At 37.1% G+C, this 17,039-nt stretch overlaps 1 protein-coding gene across 4 annotated transcripts in view; it reads right to left on the reverse strand.

Annotated features, from left to right (window-relative positions):
- The window catches only part of Hcs (holocarboxylase synthetase-like protein), a 182,250-nt gene that overhangs the window by 54,402 nt on the left and 110,809 nt on the right, over positions 1-17,039 (reverse strand). For 3 of the 4 annotated variants that reach the window (XM_067792051.1, XM_067792040.1, XM_067792061.1), the window contains 2 exons: positions 8,315-8,471; positions 53-247 (listed from right to left, as the gene is read on the reverse strand). In XM_067792051.1, coding sequence (XP_067648152.1) covers positions 53-247; positions 8,315-8,471 — 352 coding nt within the window. The remainder of the gene's footprint in view (positions 1-52; positions 248-8,314; positions 8,472-17,039) is intronic. The other variant, XM_067792044.1, reaches the window with a different exon arrangement.

Here is a 17,039-nt window from a genome sequence, read left to right on the forward strand (position 1 = left end):
GTCAAAAAAATGTCTTATTCGAAATACTATCATAATTTGGTGACAAATTTACCTCATGCCGTCCAAGAAAGTATGCTTCTTGATAAGTTACTTTGGCTGCATTTGATTCTTTCTGTTGTACGCTTACGTTCAAATGTTTGCTCAATAAGTCTGCAAGAATTTCTAAGCGAATTTGCTCGTTCTGTTTCAATATTTTATATTTTAATTCATCCAATTCGAATTGGGACGGATTTGTTTCCAAATGCACCTAAAATATATAAATGTGTTTACGAAAACTGGCACGATTCAAATTCCTATGGAAAATAACACGTTTAATTTTAGCAGCGGAAAAGTCGCACCGTTCCTCATTAACGTGAAAGTTTTTAGTTTTTCTCGCGAATAATTAGACGTGCTAGGCTTCCATGGGACTACATAAATTACACACAAAATATTTAAAAAAAATTATTCACAATTTTAGGAAGGGTGTGAGCTGGAATTTTGGTTGAAAACAGCTACATTCATATATGCTGATTAATTACACTATTGAGGACATCGCATTGCCGGCATTTATCCTGGTATCCTGCTATGTGGCTCATAGTGCGGCGGCACCATCGGGGAAGTGCAAGGGCTAGTGGAAGAGGAAGGGCGGTCGGTCATAGGCACTGATGCAAATGCGCACCACAATGCGTGGGGAGGAAGCTTCAGGGACAATTCAATAGACAACCTCACCTACGCGAGGGGAATCCTGCTACAAATATGAATGTATCATACACATATTTAGGCGACGAGGTTCTGGGGTCGCCAGCTCCTTATAGAAGTAGGGGTGAAATGGTCTAGATGGTCGTGCTAATACCTTATTGTTGTTGTTGTTGTTGTGGCAGTGCTTCGCCCATCCAATAGGTGTGACAATTGAAGAGATGGTTGGTGTCATGTGGGGACACATTGCAAGCAGGGCATACATTTGATTCTGGATAGATAAGAGTTTAACCTATTACAGTAACCAGATCGAAGTTGAGCTAGAGTGGCTCGCGATTCCCTAGGGAGTGTGCGTTCCTCTTCTGCAAGTTTCGGGTATTGTTCTTTGAATACAGGATTCACTGGGCAATTCCTGGCATAAGGTCCGACACCTATTTGTGGAGTTCCCTGAGGACCTGCTTGTGTTTTTTGGCTTCATACGGCTGTGTTCTTCGGTTCCTTAATAGTGCTTTGTTCCGGAACGTATCCGACAAAGGCCCATCAGCATCGATAACACTCCCCAAAACCTTCGGGGAGTGACTTTATTTAATACAATAACAACAACAGGAGGCAAGTCTCTATTCTGTTACATATTGTAAAGAAATTTGCGAATAGCTAACAGGGGTAGTGTCCCTACATATGTTCGTGCAACATCCAGCAATGCTCTTGATATTACATTAAGCTCTGAACGTGATATGTCAGGCTATGATTAGAGAGTCCTTGATAGGCCGTCCTTCTCAGACCATGAGTATAACAGCTTCAGCATCCCCCTAAAGAGGGACGAGAAGGAAGGAACCTTTAGAAACCCTTGGTCAACGGACTGGAACAAATTTCAGGAGCATTTAGAATCAAAACTGGGACAACCCAAACAGGTTGCCGCTATAGAAGAATTGAAAGATCCAATCAAAAATGCTTATGACTGCGTTCAACACAGCTTGTCCCCCAATAAGGTTCAGAGGAAAAGCATGCTCCATGGTTGTCGAAGGACTTGAGTCTTTTTAGGAGACGGGTAAAGAAATGTTTAAGCAGGCAAAGGTCGCGAAAAGCGAAGCATGTACGGACGAGTATAGAGAATATTTGAGGATCTACAAGCGCGTAATCTACAAGGAGAAGAAAACTTCATGGAAAAATTGCTGTACGAATATCGAGTGCAAAAGCGAGGATATAGTACAGGGAGTATGCAGAAGAGCTAGCACATAAAACCTATACTTCGATCACGGGGCGTGTAGAGCCGAGTTTGGTGATTCATACCAAAATGGAAGACGGTGAAGACTTTTTCTAAGTTTAAATCGCCGGACCCAGATTGTATATTCCATGCCATGCAACAAATCACGAGTACAGCGATCGTGAAATGGCCTATGTAAGTACATACCTTAGAGCGGGTCAAATTTATTATTGAAAAGGCACATCCAGTTTCTGAATCTATGGGTCATACTGAGTAATATTGTCCATGGGAACCATAGGTCTAATATGAATTTCGGCCTCCCTCATTTTGTTAGAAAGTTTTGTATCCCAATCCGAATAGCGGCTCTCACAAATAAAATACATGAGAATAAATGTCAAATTCGGATTCGGATTGGGATATAAAATTTTCTAACAAGGCTCGAAATTCACTTCAGACCTATGGTCCCATGGACAATATTACTCAGTATGACCCATAGATTCAGAAACTGGATGTGCACCTGAAGTTTTTTTCCCCCATTTTTCCCCATACAATTTGACCCGCCATAACATACAAGATTTGGCAAAGACTATGAGTGTATTTCTGCATGAAAAGTTTTTCAGTGAAAATTCATCTGCTGCCAGATGTGCCGTTCGGAGTCGGCAATTTGTAGGGCCGTCCGGCCTATTTGTAGGGAAAAACTAAAAAAGGGCACGAAGCGAATTGGAAGAAAGGCTCCTCGGAGGTAAATCGCGCCAAGTATTTATTATTATTATTGTTATTTATTTAGAAAAGAAAAGAAAAGAAAAGAAAAGAAAAGAAAAGAAAAGAAAAGAAAAGAAAAGAAAAGAAAAGTATAGAGAAGAAAAAGAAGTAAAAGAATATTAATAGTAGGATTGGTAAGTAAAATAAATTAAAGGAAAGAAAGGAAAGGAAAAGAATAAGAAAGAAAATTAAAGGAAAAATGCAGACGAAAGGAAATGAAGATGAAAGAAAGTAAAGGTGTAGTGGTTCATTTTCAACCACCGGGCCAGTGACGTGAAAATATGGTGGAAGGGTTGGCAAAATGACACAGGTCCCCGACCCAGGAGGGCCCCGGGCCAAGAGGGCGCGAGCTCTCGTTGTCGTTTTTACTTTCAAAGTTCGGTTTGTTGAAGTCCAAAATGCGCTTACGAAACCATTCTGTTAAATTGCAAATCAGATGAAAGAAATAAAACAGCTTTATTTACTCAAAAAGAAGATTGAAAACTACAATTTTGTAATGTTATTGATTTGCCATTGCAAGATCCTACTTACTATCGATACAGCCTCTAAAGCACTTCAGTCTAAAGCCACCTTAAGAACTGGTATCGACATGAATTTGAAAGTTTAAAAATGGAAGCGAGTAGTGTAGCAGAAAAATTGTCCATTACCTAGCCAGAGGATGGTAAAACGTCATTTTGATGGGCTTTGCGAAGATGATCCGGAAAATTTGTTCAAAGTGGACATATTTTATCGAGTATTGGACATCATTATAAACCAACTGAAATCGCGTTTCATACCAATGAACGAAATTGTTTAAAATTCCAGTTTTTTGCGGCCTTCTACTTTAAAAGTTTTAAATGACACTGATCAATTAAAAAAAAGCTCTAGAGTTTGTTGAGCTCATTGTGAATTCATACAAGTGAAAAATCTTGCTATTCCTCCATTGCCATACCTACCTGTCAAATATTAGCTGACAGTGAAGAACTGTTGTAGCGAATGGCCAGAGAATGGAAGAAAGGTTTGTTTTTTGCTCGCTGTTATTAAACTTGAAGTGCCATGAATTGCCCATTTGTGTTTCAAATCAGCTTTTCTTTTAAATTTGTCTAGAGAAAATCAGACTAGATTTTAATATTCATTTCTAAAATCTAGTTAATAGACAAAATATGAGCAGCCAATTAAGCAAAGGTTTTAAATAAGTAAATAATGCAATATACCAGTCGTCTACAAAAATGTTTCAAAAACACTATTGAGTAAATTATTTAAGTAATCGAACAGCGATTAAACAGGTGATCGAGGCTGTTTACTATTGTGAACGTTTTTATCAAACATTTGCCACTTGTATGAATTCACAATGGTTGAGATGTATAAAAAAAGACAGAGAAATACAAAGAAATAGAAAAATTGTTGTGCATTAGAGACCTTGCTGATTTATTAATGATAAGAAACCATTTTATGTCTTGCAGCTTTCCTGAAGTATGTTATTTCTTGCAATTGCTGTGACTACAGCTAGTGCTGAATGATCATTTTCAAAACTAAAATTGATAAAAACCCTCTCAAGAAACTCTATGAGACAAGACAGGTTATGTAACTTAGCTATTTTGTCAGTTGAAAATTATATAGACTGATCTTTAAACTTTCATGATGTTATAGACACTTTTGCGTAACAGAAATCTACAAAAATAAATGTTTCTTAATAAATATGTTATTGAAATTAAATTATTTATATTTCATTGTAAATGCATTCAGTACTCTGCATCAGGCTAGCATGGACTACAGTCCATTCTTTCTTGCCTTAGAGAGGAAGCCTATGGCACTCTAGTGGGACATATACAACGTGTAATTGAGTACGCTGAAAATCTCGAAGTTTATTAAAATTATACTGAGTACAACAAGGCGATTTTTATTGATAGGGTCCCATCAAAAGAATTTGCATCGAGCCCCAGATGGTATAGTTACGCCAATGCACCGGGGGAACTGTAGTTTTATTAAGTACATAAAAACCAACATTTTTTTTTATTATATTAATTTGTTGTCTTTAAGACCAAGTTTGTTAATGTATATTTTACAAGTTATATTATATTAAATTATTATAAATAGAAAACGAGTAAATTAAAAAAAAAAAAACAAAGTTCATAGGCCGTATAGCCGACTATTTCAAAACCCTTGACGGCTTATCATCAGCGATCCACGCATTGAAGGCTTGACGTTTAGCGCATCAATGCTTTGGAAGTTTCTATATCTCGTTTTCTACTGTTTGTTGTTTTTATTCTTTACCACAGGCAGTTGAGTGCGCCAATCAGGTGCTATTTTCTCACGCTTTTTTGTTGCAGCCCATATGGTTTTTCTTTTAAGCTCTGGCTTTTGTTAGAATTCCAGGGTGCTTTTTCCGTAGACTGAAAGTAGAAAACGAGTTACAAATAGAAACTTGCAAAGTGCATTGATGCCCTGATGCGCTAAATGTCAAGCCGTCAATATGTGCATCGTTGATGATAAACCGTCATGTCCCTGCCAACCAATGCTACCCTATTTTTGTCATTTTCACCTCAAATACCAACACCAACTCACATTGATAAAATATTTTTCCCCATGATTCGGAAACAAAAAATTATTTATTTTGAATTTTATTTTATTTTATTTTACATTATTTTATTTTATTTTTTTTTATCTTATTATATTTTATTTTATATTTATTTTTAATTTAATTTTTTTTATTTTATTTTAATTTACATTATTTTATATACATTTATTTTAATTTATTTTATTTTATTTTACATTTTATTTTATTTTTAATTTAATTTAATTTAATTTTATTTTATTTCATTTTATTTTATTTTACATATTCTGACGAATATTAGTGACACTAAGTGATACTCACATCACTAGTCTGATGCTAAGTAAATGAAGCCACAACAACAATAATGCAGACAGTCACTTGTATCTACATAAACGAATCAATCATTATATATACACATATGTACATACACGCAGCGGAGAAGAGACGCACAGACACATGCATATATCTTATCTGAGATGCTCCCAAAAGTAGGCAATTATAATTGTGTCACTCACATATACACGCGCATATGAGAAGCTATACACGTGCATCTGTAGTTATAATTTTATAGCAGTAACTAAGTAAATTCTGGAAGCGCCTAGAAGTATGCGAACGAGAAATCACAGAGTATAAAAGGCAGCAACAGTAGAGGCACGACAATCAGTTTGGTTTAAGCAAGCTATTAGTTGCGAAGTATAAGTGTTATTGTGAAGTACTTTAATAAAGGCCATTTTTGCATTATTCAATATTGGAGTTATTTATTCAACAGTTTAGTGATTCGAACGATAGCAGAAGATTTGGAATAAGCGGAATTGCACTAAAATCGTTACAATATGTATTTAATTAGCGAGCTTTGCTCATATTGCTTTATACAATGGTTTGGTTATTAATATTAGAGAAAATTTTTAAGGTTTACAAACGGCGATGGTTACTAGGACATGTTTCTGAATTTCACTTCTTCATCAGCTAACTTTTCGGGAGCTGAGCATTGAACTTTTGGTTTATTTTATTTTAATCTACATTACTTTATTTTATTTTAATTCACATTATTTTATTTTAACTTATTTTATTTTATTTTAATTAACATTATTTTTTTATTTTTTTTTTTATTTATTTTATTTATTTTACTTTATTTTTATTTATTTAATTCAATTTTATTTTATTTTAATTGATTTCATTTGTTTAAGTTTCTTATACCGTTAGGATAGGATAGGTTAGGTGGTAGCTGCCCTGATAAGGATAGCTCACTTGGACAACATGAAGGTCTGTTGTGATACCACATGCACTAAAAATAACGGTGACTTAGATCTAGCTACTTAGAGAATCGTTGGGTAGCAACGATAAAGCTCCGAATGATACCGATCTCAACTTTGGATAAATCCTCGGGAGATCCAAGTGAGTCGCGACCGATGTACTTTCGCCTAGTTCTGGCAAAAGCTGGGCAATCAAGCATAAAGTGATTTGGTGATTCGACCTCATCATCCTCCATACAGCTGCAGCAGGATGGAGTTTCCGGTATATTGAGCCGTACCGCATGGATACCCATGGGGCAATGCCCTGTCAAAACCCCAATGACAATTGATAGGTGAGCCTTAGTGAACCCAATTTTTTCAGCAGACCTCCTGCCATCCACTTTCGGCCAGAAAGATCTTGCTACCATGCAAGACGTGGTGTCCGCCCAACGTTTGCTGAGCTGACTCGAGGCCCAGCTATGGAGGAGCAATCCACAGGTGGCCAGCGGGATCCCGAAATCCCTACAGCCAACTTCATCCGGTTCAGTTGTACCGATGCGGGCTAAGAGATCCGCCTGACAGTTACCCGGGATATCACTATGGCCCGGGACCCAGATAATCTTAATTGTAAAATAATTCGATGCAATCGCAAGCGAGGTCAGGCACTCCCAGACCACCCTCGATCGCACTGTAGTTGAGCTCATTCTTATACCGTTGCTCTTTTATTTTTAATAAAATAAGTCTATTAATTTTTATAGTTTCCATGGATTTATTGTTATAATAAATTTATTTTTAACTATAAGTTTCTTCGTGTAGATATATATTGGCAGATATATGTAAAGTTTTTCAAATGTTTTATTTATTGTATTTTGAAATTTTTGATTAAAAATAAAAATTAAAAAATGTTGGAATTAAAATTATTTTGGTTATTTTTATAATGTTTTATGGATATATTATTCGTTCGGGTGGCAGCCCTGCCTTGCTGTCACTCCCCCGAAAGTATGTAATTTTTTTATTAGAGGAGTGAAGCTACACGTTCTTCCATATGTTGTTTTTGAATAAGTGTGATAATGATGAAAAATCACACGTACACGAAAAACATTTTCCATCACGGATAATATCGGCGCCTCGCCGAACAAAACTATCTAACTTATTATCCAATTTTTTGGATAGTATCAATATATGATTACCCAAATTTTTATCCACTCATGGTTCGTAGGGGGTTTTGAAATAGTCGGCTTTACAGTCTATGAACTTTGTTTTTTTTTTCTAATTTACTCGTTTTCTATGTATAGGAATTTAATCCCTGCGGGAATTGTGCGCATCTTGCGCAACAAATATAAAAAAGTCTCATATCAAATAGCAACAGGAAATCAGCTGTTCTATCAATAAATTAAAACTTACAGCTTGCGCTGTCATCTAGCGTATCGTAGCGACTGCCGGTAATGCAGTGCAAATATTCACAATAGTGCCATAGTACAAATAGATTTCTTTATGTGCTCACAATCGTTTATTTTTAACAATTTAAATTAATAAAATATAGCCAAACAAAAGCTCTACGACCAATAATGCGCAAAGCTCGCTAATAGCACGAATCTCCATCTTTACAACCAAAACTTTATTTATAGATTTGGATTCCAAATAAGAGCGAAAAAGGGACCTGCACGTAAAAACAGCAATTAGAAATAATATATAAGATAATATAACTTTTAAAATATACATTTCACAAAAATAACAAACTTGGTCTTAAAGACAACAAATTAATATAATAATTAATTATTTACAGACCAGTAAAACCAAACAAAATTTTTTTTGTTTATTTCATGTTGCGGTTGATTTCTTATAAGTTTATCCGACGCTTCTTTTAATGATAAATAATTACTTTTAAAATTTTAAAATATTTATTACCTGTGAAAAAACTGCACATCCACCACTTTTCGCATTGTTCGCCAGCAGTAAACTTGGAGTATTCCACGTTTCCTCAATGCCCAACACTTTTACATCCAGATTGTGAACGTCACCATTAAGATCTTGCAGTTCGACGGACCTTGGACACACTAGAGCTCTAAGGGCCGATTTTTTTTCAAATATGACCTCATACATATGTGTGTATGCAAATTTATGAAAAAATTTCAAAAGACACACCAACAAGCCAAAGTTGCAAACACCAAAAAATCAAAAAATTAAAGAACCCAAACGAGTGGACAAAATTATATGGGTCATAGGCGAACCGTATCGATTTAAATCGGTATTGCCGAAAGTTATATTTAATTTTGATCATTTTTTTTTTTTTTTAATTTATTTTACGAACAATATTTTTTTTTTATTATTTAGTAATATTAGTATATTTAAACCGTTAAAAATTAAAACCCGTGGGCATTTTTGAATAAGATAAAAAGCAAAGAATTGTGATAAATAAGAACGAGAATGAGTGATACAATAATATTAATGAATTGAGCAACAATTAGTTGAATTAACCAATGCAAGACAAAAAGCATTAAACATACAGAACGAGTTTCGACTTAGCGTTTCAAGAACGGAAAGCGCAAGCAAACAAATATGCGAAAAAAGCGAATAATATTTAAGAAAAACATTGAGAATAATCAGAAAAATGTACAAAGAGTAATAAAACTTCTCTGGGAAGACTTCAAGGTTTTAAGCGTGGTCGCACCTCGGCATTGGTTTGGCAAACACTTCGAATGTGTCGCTGCCATCAAAAGCTTCTAAGTGAAAACTCATCTGCAATACAGATGCCGTTCGGAGTCGGCGTAAAATATGTACATTAGGGTGGGTCGATTTGTATGGACGGAAGTTAACCGATATCGCGCCATCGATTTTTCGATAGGATTTGGGCTCAGAAAAAAAAGTTCCAACACGTAAACCCAATAATTAATAATTTTCGAGCCTGCAAATTTCATTTTTTTTACTTTTTTTCTACTTTGATTTTTAAGGTTTTTTTCATGATCTACTAAAAAATGTTCATACATATATATACCCTGTCCGACCCAAAAATGTCCGCTAAAAACGTTGGCGATAACAGTTTTTTGAAAAAACAAATATCGCCAACATTTTTAGCGGACATTTTTGGGTCGGACAGGGTATACATGAAAATTTTACAATCAAATGAAAATTTTCTTACTAGGTCATGAAAAAAAACCTTAAAAATCTAAGTCGAAAAAAATAAAAAAAAAAAAAAAATGAAATTTCACAGGCTCCAAAATTATTTTTTGGGTATGCGCAGTGGAACTTTTTTTCCTGAGCCCAAATCCTATCGAAAAATCGATGGCGCGATATCGGTTAATAAATCGACCCACCCTAATGTGCATAGGTCCCGTACTGCCAATTCGTAGAAAGGTTGTCGCGCCTAGTATTTATTTTATTTTTATAAAAATGCATGCAATTTTAGTTTGTAAAGTGCAAATTTTTAAAATATTCTTGAATTTTCTTCGAATGTTTCTTCATATATGTACATAATGCCTTCAGGAAAAAAAGGCCCAATACATTTTGTATAATAATTTGTATTATATTGTATTGTATTATTGGGGTAGCACCTAGCGATTTTTTTCATATCCTACTTGAGTCATTCATTAACGATAAAGACACTCCCCGATGGTTTTGGGGAGTATTATCGATGTTGATGGTCCTTTGCCGGATACAGATCCGGTACGTGCCGGTGACAAAGCACCATAAATGTACTAGCTCCACCATATCGGGAACGATTAATATGACCACATTAAACCTTCTAGGCCATCGGCAGACAGAGTTTCTACCTGTACAGCCATTCCCTGCTTTCTTTGGTAAGTTACCGCTTCACGCAACGACGTCTGCTTCTTTCTGGAACAGTACTGCAGCGAGATTCGAAAGAAACTGATGTCTAGCTTGTTTATTTGAATGGAGTCCCACTTGACTTTTCCTTTTTTGAAAGGGTCAGTATTTAAAATAAATTCTCATGAGAATGATCTGGATCAGAGGGAGTCTTGAGAAGCAAAGATCGTGATATTTTTGTACACATGAGTTGTGATAGACAGACTACTCAAGCGACAAGTGTTCATTTAACACATCTATTTTTGAAAAAGTGGAATTATTTAAGGCACTGTTGTCAAACTAAAGACAAGAAATTAACTAATCACTCGTATCTGGCTCACAAATTGAACCAGACTTTTATCTGGATTTATCCGGATCAAATCGTTTTTGTTGCATTTACATGCATCTCATGGAAAAGTTTCTGTACGGACATAGAGTGCTCCAGCGAAACAGCACGGTTGAAAAAAGTCCTAGCAAGGGGAAACATAGGGATTAATAAAGAAAGAGAACGGGGAATGGTCCCGTAATAGTGAGGAATCCCTTGAGGTACTTTTCGACACACATTTCCCATCGGGAGACGGTTTAGAAGAGCCAGCAGTCATCACTCACACTTCCATCACGGAGTGGGTAGTGCCGGGCTTGGTGACCGATACCAAGATCGAATGGGCAGTGAAGACGTTTTCCAAGTTTAAATCGCCGGGCCCAGATGGTATATTCCCGGCCATGCTACAAGTTTCAAGTAGGGCGGTCGTGGAATGGCTTAAAATAATATTTGATGGGTGCATAAGACTGAATCATGTACCGCACTCTTGGAGAACTGCTCGTTTAGCTTTCCTACTAAAGGCAGGGGAGATCGGTCGTGTGTATCCCAAACACTATAGACCCATTAGCTTAACATCATTTCTGCTCAAAACCTTTGAGAGGCTGATAGATGAGTACATAAAGTCCAACGTGGATGAAAAGCTGCTCTCCACAACACAGCATGCGTACACCAAAGGCAAGTCGGTAGACACCGCATTGCATAGGGTGGTAATAAGCATAGAGAAATCCCTGGAATATAAGGAATATGCTCTAGGAGTCTTCTTGGATATTGCCGGGGCTTTCAATAATGTTTATAAATGGACGATTATGGATGGTCTTAATTACATTAAAGTACATCCAGCCTTAACGAGATGGATCGGTTGCATGTTAAATTGCTGGAACATTACATCACAATGGGGATTGTACGAGGCCACGAAATCAGTGGACAGGGGCACGCCGCAGGGAGGGGTACTATCACCTCTGGACGCTGGCCATCAAGCAACTGCTCAGGCGATTCGATGAGGGACCCGGAAAACTTACGGCTTACGCAGATGACAATGCAATTATTATAAGTGGAAAGTGCCTTCCAACGATTAGTTCTTTGATAGATCGGGCGCCTCGGGATATTCATACCTGGGCATCTAATGTCGGGTTGAAATTCAGTGCGGAGAAGACGGATATGGTCTTGTTTACAAAGAGGTACAAGGTCCCAAATTGGACCAGGCCTAAGTTAGGAGGGGTGGCCTTACAGGAGAGACCTTGCGCAAAATATCTCGGAATCATCCTAGACAGTAAGCTGTCATGGAAGCTCAACGTGGAGGAGAGGGTGAAGAAGGCCTCAACGGCACTTTATGCATGTAAAAGAATGCTGGGGTGTACGTGGGGCTTATCGCCCTCTCTTTCTCATTGGGATTTTGCAGCGATTGTAAGCCCTATTCTATACTATGGTGTTCTTGTTTGGTGGAAAGCCACACAAAAAACAACATACCTCAAAAATTAAAGGGGGTATGCAGACTTTCAATGCTTAGCATTACTAGAGCCCTGAAAACAACCCCGACGGCTGACATGTATGTCATTCTGCCCATTCCACCTGTAGACCTGGTAGCAAGGAACATAGCATTAACAACAGCAACCAGGCTCGGTGCCTCGGGGCAGCTTGTACGCCGACCATACGGCCATAGTAGTATAGCGTCATCAATCACAAGACGAACAGACTACCTGATTCCCTAACTATGCTTCGAGGGAGATCTTAAGGCCACAATAAAGGTGGACGGTTGGGGCAAACGTGCGCAAATGGCGGACGAGGCGATACATGTGTACACAGGTGGTTCCAAAGTAGTGGAAGGAGTAGGGTCTGCGGTATACTGTGCTGATCCGGAAATAAGCAGATCCTACAGGCTGCCGGATTACTGTAGCGTTTTCCAAGCGGAAATATTAGCCGTAACCAAAGCAGTAGAAACCCTGGAAGAGAATAGCTTAAGCTACAACCGTGTTAACTTTTATATTGACAGTCAAGCAGCAATTAAGGCAATAATCTCGCATAGCACAGCATCTAAATGCGTGTTAGACTGAAGGCAGTCTCTGGAGAGAATCGGGACAGGGAGAAGCATACATTTATATTGGGTCCCAGGGCATATGGGAATAGATGGGAATGAAAAAGCGGATGAACTAGCTAAAAAGGGCGCATCCCTTGAAGCTTGCTCCGTAGACATCCCAATTAGACTGGGCGAGATTAAGCGAAGGCGAGAGGTGCACATGATCGACCAAGCGGGAAAGGCGTGGGTTCAAACGTGGGGCTGTAAAGTGTCGAAGATTATGTGTAGGTCTTACAACCTTAGACTAAAAAAGTTGCTTCTATCATTAAAAAGAGAGGACTGTAGACTCATGACGGGTATTCTGACTGCACACTGCCTTCTGGCGTAACATGCCTTTAAATAAGGCTTGGTCAGTGAAAGCAGATGTAGGTAGTGCGGGTTGGAGGAGGAAACGATCGAGAACGTTCTGTGCTCGGGCCCTGCACTTGCCAGGCTAAGACTCCAGCTATTAGGAGTGATACAGCTGTCAGATCTAGAAGCAGCAAGTGGCTTAAGTCCTAGGAAGCTTCTAGTATTTGCCAAGAGGACGGAGTTATTTTATAACATAGGTCCTGGCTTTTGATAGGTTTTTTCAGTTTGGTCGTTAAAAACAAACTTCTGGTAACACTACGGACTCAATCAGTCTATGTGAGGTCCTCATGGACCGACCAGTTCAACCTAACCTAACGGGATGATGACTTTTTTATTTCTTCATGCATCGTGATAAGCTCTAGTGTAAACGTGAATGTGTAAAGCACAGACCATACGATATTTAATTAAATAAACTTTAACTATTTAAGTAGTTACTACACTGAAACGTTCTATATATTTAAGCATCGACATTTGTGAAGATATACATATGTATGTACATTAGGGTGGTCCTTATTTGTTTGGAGAAAATTTTATCATCAGATTTCCAAAGTCTCAACCCCTAAATCGATAGTAATATAGCCGAAGATATCACACAAAAAATTTTTGGTTTGGGCGTGTCGCAGGGGGGTCAAAGTTGATATTGCTCTATGGAGACTCAAAAAATAAAAGTGATTTTTCTTTGTATCTAATACTCGAAATTGGTAGCCCTTTGGTAGAAAATATCAGGGGTGCCGCAGGGGGGTTGAAGTTCAGACTACCATATGGAGACTCGGAAAATAAAAGTGATTTTTCTTTTTATCTAATACCCCAAAAAGATAGCACTATGATCGGAGATATCACACACAAAATTTGGTTATGATTGGAAAAGCCTAAGGCGTGTCGCAGGGGGGTTAAAAGTTCAGACTACCCTATGGAGACTCGCAAAATAAAAGAGAAAGAGAAAAGAGAGTAATGGTCTATATATAGTAACTTATGGGTTTTTTGTCAATATTATAAACAATTTAATTGCATAAAATAAATTACGTTTTCAAGTGATCAAGAACTGAAGTTGATATTTCGTTTCAATATGGTATCGCGACAAAAAATTAAGATTTATTTAGTGGGCCTCATCGAAAACCAAATTTCGGGTGCCAAGTTGCCTTCTAATGGGCAAGTGTTACGGTTTTTTTTCTACAATATCAGAAAAATAAAATTAAGTATTCGCGAGAGTGCATATCTTGTGATAAAAGAGACGGAAGTGTTTTGGCAGAAAGCACGCATCCCTTTCAAGCCTGAACATCATAGTGTTGCGAAGTTAGAAGCATTATATATGAGATGACGTTCGCTTTTTAAAAGCAGTAAACGCCATTCTGCACACCAAAAAGCGAAAGAGTCGAGATTTTGCGAAGAATTGGAAAATTTATTTGATATAGCTCACGAAAAAGCATTGAACATGATCAACAACCAAACTGAGGAGTTTATTATCAATCGGAGGAAGAAACGACGTTTAGGCGCATTTTCAAGAATAAATTGTACCGGAAATAATAAATAAGTGCTTAAAAAAAGCTGCGATGTAGACTCGCCTGGAGGTAATTCTTGTTACTTTTTACAATTATGTAATTCCAAATATCATTTCAATACTGCGTTAGAAGAAGCCGTTGAAGAAAGCGAAAATGAAGATTTTGATCGGGGAAGTAATTGCTCACTAGAAATATAAAGTCAAAATGAACCAAAAAACAAAAGGGCGCAGAAAAGTTTAATTACACCCAAACAAGTATCAGTTCGTGACAAGCGTAAAGTAAGTTGCTCACTATAACGATCAAGTCGAAAAGTGTCAAAAAACAAACGAGGGCAAACAAATTTTATTACACCCAAACTAGTATCAGTTCTTGACAGTTGTAAAGTCAGCGATCGAAATGCAGTCAGAATACTAATAGCAGTATTCGAAGCCCTTGGTGCAAATGTAAAAACTCTAACCGTAAACCGGAGTAGTACCCGACGATGTCGTCTACAAAAACACCGATACATAATGAAGCAGCTAAAACGATCGTTTGAATCCAAAGCAATTACGTCAGTTACCGTTCACTGGGATGGAAAGTTGTTGCCTGCAGCAGAAGGAACAGGGAAAGTAGACAGTCTTCCACCAATTATTTCCCGGGAAGATGGAGAACAACTACTCGGTGCTCCAGAAATTTCGAACGGAAGTGGAAAAGCACAAGCTTCTGTAGTATACGACTTACTTGTTAGGTGGAAAGTACACGACAAAGTTGAAGCGGTATGTTGTGATACAACGACGTCGAACACGGGCAGGTTACAGGGAGCTTGTGTTTTCCTGGAACAAACACTTGGTAAAAGCTTGTTGCATTTGCCGTGTCGCCACCATATATACGAAATAGTGTTACGTAGCGCTTTCGAAGCAAAAATACCCTTATCAAAAGGACCTAATGTTGAGATTTTTAAAAACTTTAGAGACGCCTGGTCCAATTTAGACCAACGTAATTTCAAAGCTGGAATTGAGGACGGCTTCGTCAGAACTGCAATACCTAATAAAGAAGAGCTTGTAGATAGCTTCCATCACATTTTAGTATCAAGACAGCCTCGTGAAGACTATAAAGAATTTGTAGAACTAGCACTTGTTTTTCTTGGTTGTTCTCCAAAGAGCTATACATTTTCAGCACCAGGCGCTTTCCACCACGCTCGGTGGATGGCAAAGGGTATTTATACTCTAAAATTATATATCTTTCGAGAAAAGTACATATTGGAAAAAAATTTTGAAATATTACTTCGGGATTTATGCATTTTTATAGTTAAAATTTATTTAGAGAATTGGATGCACGCCTCTAAATCCATAGCTGCCCCAGGCGCTGAACTCTTTTTTGTTAATGAGTTATACCAATACAAAAACTTTGACAAGGTGATAGGTAAAGCCACGTTCTCAAAGTTCAAAAATCATTTATGGTATCTCTCACCGGAAACAGTTTGTTTGGCACTATTTTATGAACAAATTTTAAAAGAAACAAAACAAAAAATGGTTGCAGCTCTAGGAAAAGACAATTACTTTGTAGGAAAAAAGTATGACTTTGTAATAGGAAGTGAAGAAAGAGTATTTGCCAATGATCTAGATCAGTTTGTAAGTAAAAGCAGCTCAGATTTTTTCGATAGGTTTTGCATAAATAAAGAGTTTCTTCATTCAGACCCAAATTGTTGGGTAACTAACGAAAATTATATTAAAGCTGTTGATAGATTAAAAAATTTGAAAGTCGTAAACGATACGGCAGAGAGAGGAGTTAAACTTGTAGAAGAGTACAACAAAATCTTATCCAAAAACGAAGAGGACAAACAATACATACTATAAAGAAACATACCCAAACGCTACAAAGCAATCTTTATCACAACCATTGGTTATTTAGAAATTTATTGTTTAATTATGATGTAAAATGAACGAACATGAATTTATTGTTATTTTATTTATAACTTGAAAACTCAATAAAAAAAACAAATTATATAATTTATATAATTAGAGACCAATTATACAGCGAACAACGGGACATTCATATGTCTTAGCAGCTAAAGGCATCAGCCTTTGCACTGATATGAATGCTGGAGATTCGAGTTCAACGCTCAGCTCCCGAAAAGCTAGCTGATGAAGAAGTGAAATTCAGAAACATGTCCTAGTAATCATCGCCGTTTGTAAACTTACAATTTTTCTCTAATATCAATTACAAAATCCATTGTATAAAGCAATATGAGCAATGCTCGCTAATTAAATACATATGAACAAATTATTCACATTTTTTGAGCCTCCATCGGTTAATCTGAAAAATCACTTTAATTTTTCGAGTCTCCATAGGGTAGTCTGAACTTTCACCCCCTTCGACACGCCTTAGGCTTTTTCCAATCGTATGTGATATCTCCGACCATAGTGATATATATTTCGGGTATTAGATAAAAAGAAAAATCTCTTTTATTTGTCGAGTCTCCATAGGATGGTCTGAACTTTACCCCCCTGCGACACGCCTTAGGCTTTTCCAATCATAACCAAATTTTGTATGTGATATCTCCGACCATAGTGATATTTATTTCGGGTATTAGATAAAAAGAAA

This window comes from Eurosta solidaginis, chromosome 1 (assembly GCF_040869045.1).
Source record: "Eurosta solidaginis isolate ZX-2024a chromosome 1, ASM4086904v1, whole genome shotgun sequence".
Taxonomy (NCBI): Eukaryota; Metazoa; Arthropoda; class Insecta; order Diptera; family Tephritidae; genus Eurosta; species Eurosta solidaginis.